A 2,476-nucleotide genomic window follows, 5' to 3' on the forward strand; every position below is an offset into this window, starting at 1 on the left:
CCCGCCTCCGGCCAGATCTGGACGCGCCGCCCCGCCTCCGGCCTCCCCTCCGTCCGGAAGCCCCTCCTCGGTGGCTCTTAGCAAGGTGAGGCGAGACAAAGCAAGAGTCCCAAACTGACTCACTGTCTTTACTTTCCAAATATCTCCACCTATCCCCAGAGAAATTCACTGGAAGTGGCAAATTCACGAGTGGTCAGTGTTTGCAGTCCTAATATTGCAATTTTTTCCTATCTATCCCCAACCCCCTCCCCACCTCAGATCCCTAAATCTGTGTGGATTCGGTGTCTAACCCTAACACCCGTCTTTCTACCCTACCGTTCCGGCGATCCCACCGGGCCGCCTCCATGTTCACCTCCCGTGGCGGCGGCGGCAACATCTGCATCTGTGAACCGAGCGACCTTAAGGACGGATTCCACTTTGCCAAGAGCAAAGATGAGATTGAATCAGTTCTTGCCAAGATCGAGAAGATCTACAGCCGGTCGAAGCTGCCTAAGCACGCGTCGCGCAACGGCTGCTGCTCCTGCGTCGGTCTCCTGGCTCCTGCCACCCTCGTCAACTTCCTCACCTGCAAAGATGCTGCGGAACTGCTGCCCGAAGGACAGGAGGCTGGGGGCATGATCCAGCGGTCTCTCGACGGCCTCATCGCCTTCCTCAACTGCCTCTTCCCCTACCTCCCCGACGCGGAGGCCCTGGCATATCTCTCCGCTGCCGACGGAGACCCCCTTGTCGCCGCCCTCATCATCATCGAGAGGCGCGGGCTGATCAGAGAGTCCTTCATCACCGAGACAGGACTCGAGATCGCCCTCAGATCCGCAGCGGTTGCCGCCCAGCACCCTGATCCGCAGCGTTTCATGCGAGGGTGGAAGCTGGTTTCACTTTGCCCACAAGAGTTTGCCAAGTTGGCCGTACCATGCGACGACAGTCAAGGGTTGATTTTTGAGCTGGCCCGCATAATGAGCGTGCTTGATGGGTCCTCAACAGATCTTTGCCTGGCTGATGGGACCTCTTGGGAACTAGCCAGGGATCGCCTTTCATCTTGGTCTCTTGGAAAGGGGGGCTTCCTCGGCTTCCTCCTGTCCGAGCAGCCATGAAGCGCCTGCTCCTTTCCATGATCCACGGATTCTATCTGAAGGCGCTGGGGGCTCTACCAAAGAAGGAGCTGACTGATTGCTATCACCGCAGCTTGCTCATGGGTGGCCACTGCTATGGCCCGCTGGACCCAGTCTCCAACATCATCGTCAACACCATCTGGTATGATCAAACCTTCCCAGCAAGAGAAGTACAGCCACTAAACATGATCAGCACCAACTGCCTGTGGCGCATCACGGCCCGATCACTCTATGGCCTTGTATCCTTCCTTCGCAGCCGCTACCCAAACCTCACACCTGACCAAGCCTTGCAGCGCTTGCTGGAGGCACGGGCTGAGTTGTCTTTTGCTGATCCCTTACTGCAAACTGGATGCACCACAACCTCTCGTATGCTGCGCAAAGACGCTGAACATACCAAGCCACACGCCACTCTCACCGAAGCGTATGTTGCTGCAGCCACCGCTGCGTTCCACCCAAGCCCACTATTGCAGAAAGATTTTCTTGGGATACCAGATTCTGTGCGTAATCTCATGGTTATCTCAGAGATGTTGTCTGTGCACGATGGTCAAACAATCCCTAAAGAGAAATTTGAGTGCCTTTTGATCCTTCTCAAGTGTCCATCCTCTGTTGGCACGTCACTCCGACTGCAACAGGAGCTGGAGCATAAACAGGTAAGCAAGAGGGTCTACGTCCAGGCTTCTGTATGCAAGAATATTTTCTGGGGCAAGGATGAGCGAGTCAACAGCATGGTGAGAGCAGTCTTCGACAAGTACAACGAGACCGCGGTTGGTTTCTTCAACTACTCACTTTTACTGCTTTCTTAGATTCTAATCTAAGTATCTAACACTCTTTTTCCTCGTGGTTAAAGGTATCCAAGTATAGTCTTCATGTTATCTGTGGTGTTAATGAGCTTGATGACTGGGAGTTTAGCTTGGACCGGAGTATCAAATGCCACAATCCTCGGACCCCTTACAAATACAATTACTCTCACATCAATTTCCTGGCGACTCGTGAAGGCTCTTCTTCTGCAACACTTTTCTTTGCTGAATGCAGTAATCATTGCACCAGCAATTCTTGGTGTGTCCCTGTGCTACTGCAGCCAGATGCTGGTATCACTACTACAGAAAGGCTAATTTATCCCGGTTGGGAAACCTTTGTTGTCCCGGTTTCCCAACCGGGAACGCCAGGCCAGGACAAAAGGGGGTCATTGGCTACCTTTTGTCCCGGTTGGTAACACGCACCCTTTTGTCCCGGTCTTTTTTTTTTCCTGTTTTCCTTTTCTCAATTCTTTTTCTATTTCAATTATACTTTTGCATTTCAATTAAATTTATGTATTGGAATTCAGTGTGTATGATCTCCACTAATATATATATATAGTTACTTATATA

The 2,476-nt window shown here is 52.0% G+C and overlaps 1 protein-coding gene across 1 annotated transcript; it reads left to right on the plus strand.

Annotated features, from left to right (window-relative positions):
- Positions 1-281: 281 nt before the first annotated feature.
- On the plus strand, positions 282-2,204 carry LOC120670601. Its single transcript, XM_039950744.1, has 2 exons — positions 282-1,873; positions 1,957-2,204. Exon 1 carries the CDS (start codon positions 345-347, stop codon positions 1,089-1,091), a length of 747 nt encoding a protein of 248 aa, XP_039806678.1. The 5' UTR covers positions 282-344; the 3' UTR covers positions 1,092-1,873; positions 1,957-2,204.
- The last annotated feature ends 272 nt before the right edge of the window (positions 2,205-2,476 follow it).

Source organism: Panicum virgatum, chromosome 4N, assembly GCF_016808335.1.
Source record: "Panicum virgatum strain AP13 chromosome 4N, P.virgatum_v5, whole genome shotgun sequence".
Classification (NCBI taxonomy): Eukaryota; Viridiplantae; Streptophyta; class Magnoliopsida; order Poales; family Poaceae; genus Panicum; species Panicum virgatum.

Excerpts from the sequence above, each read along its gene's own strand:
- LOC120670601 (XM_039950744.1), top strand. The coding sequence starts at position 345 with ATGTTCACCTCCCGTGGCGGCGGCGGCAACATCTGCATCTGTGAACCG.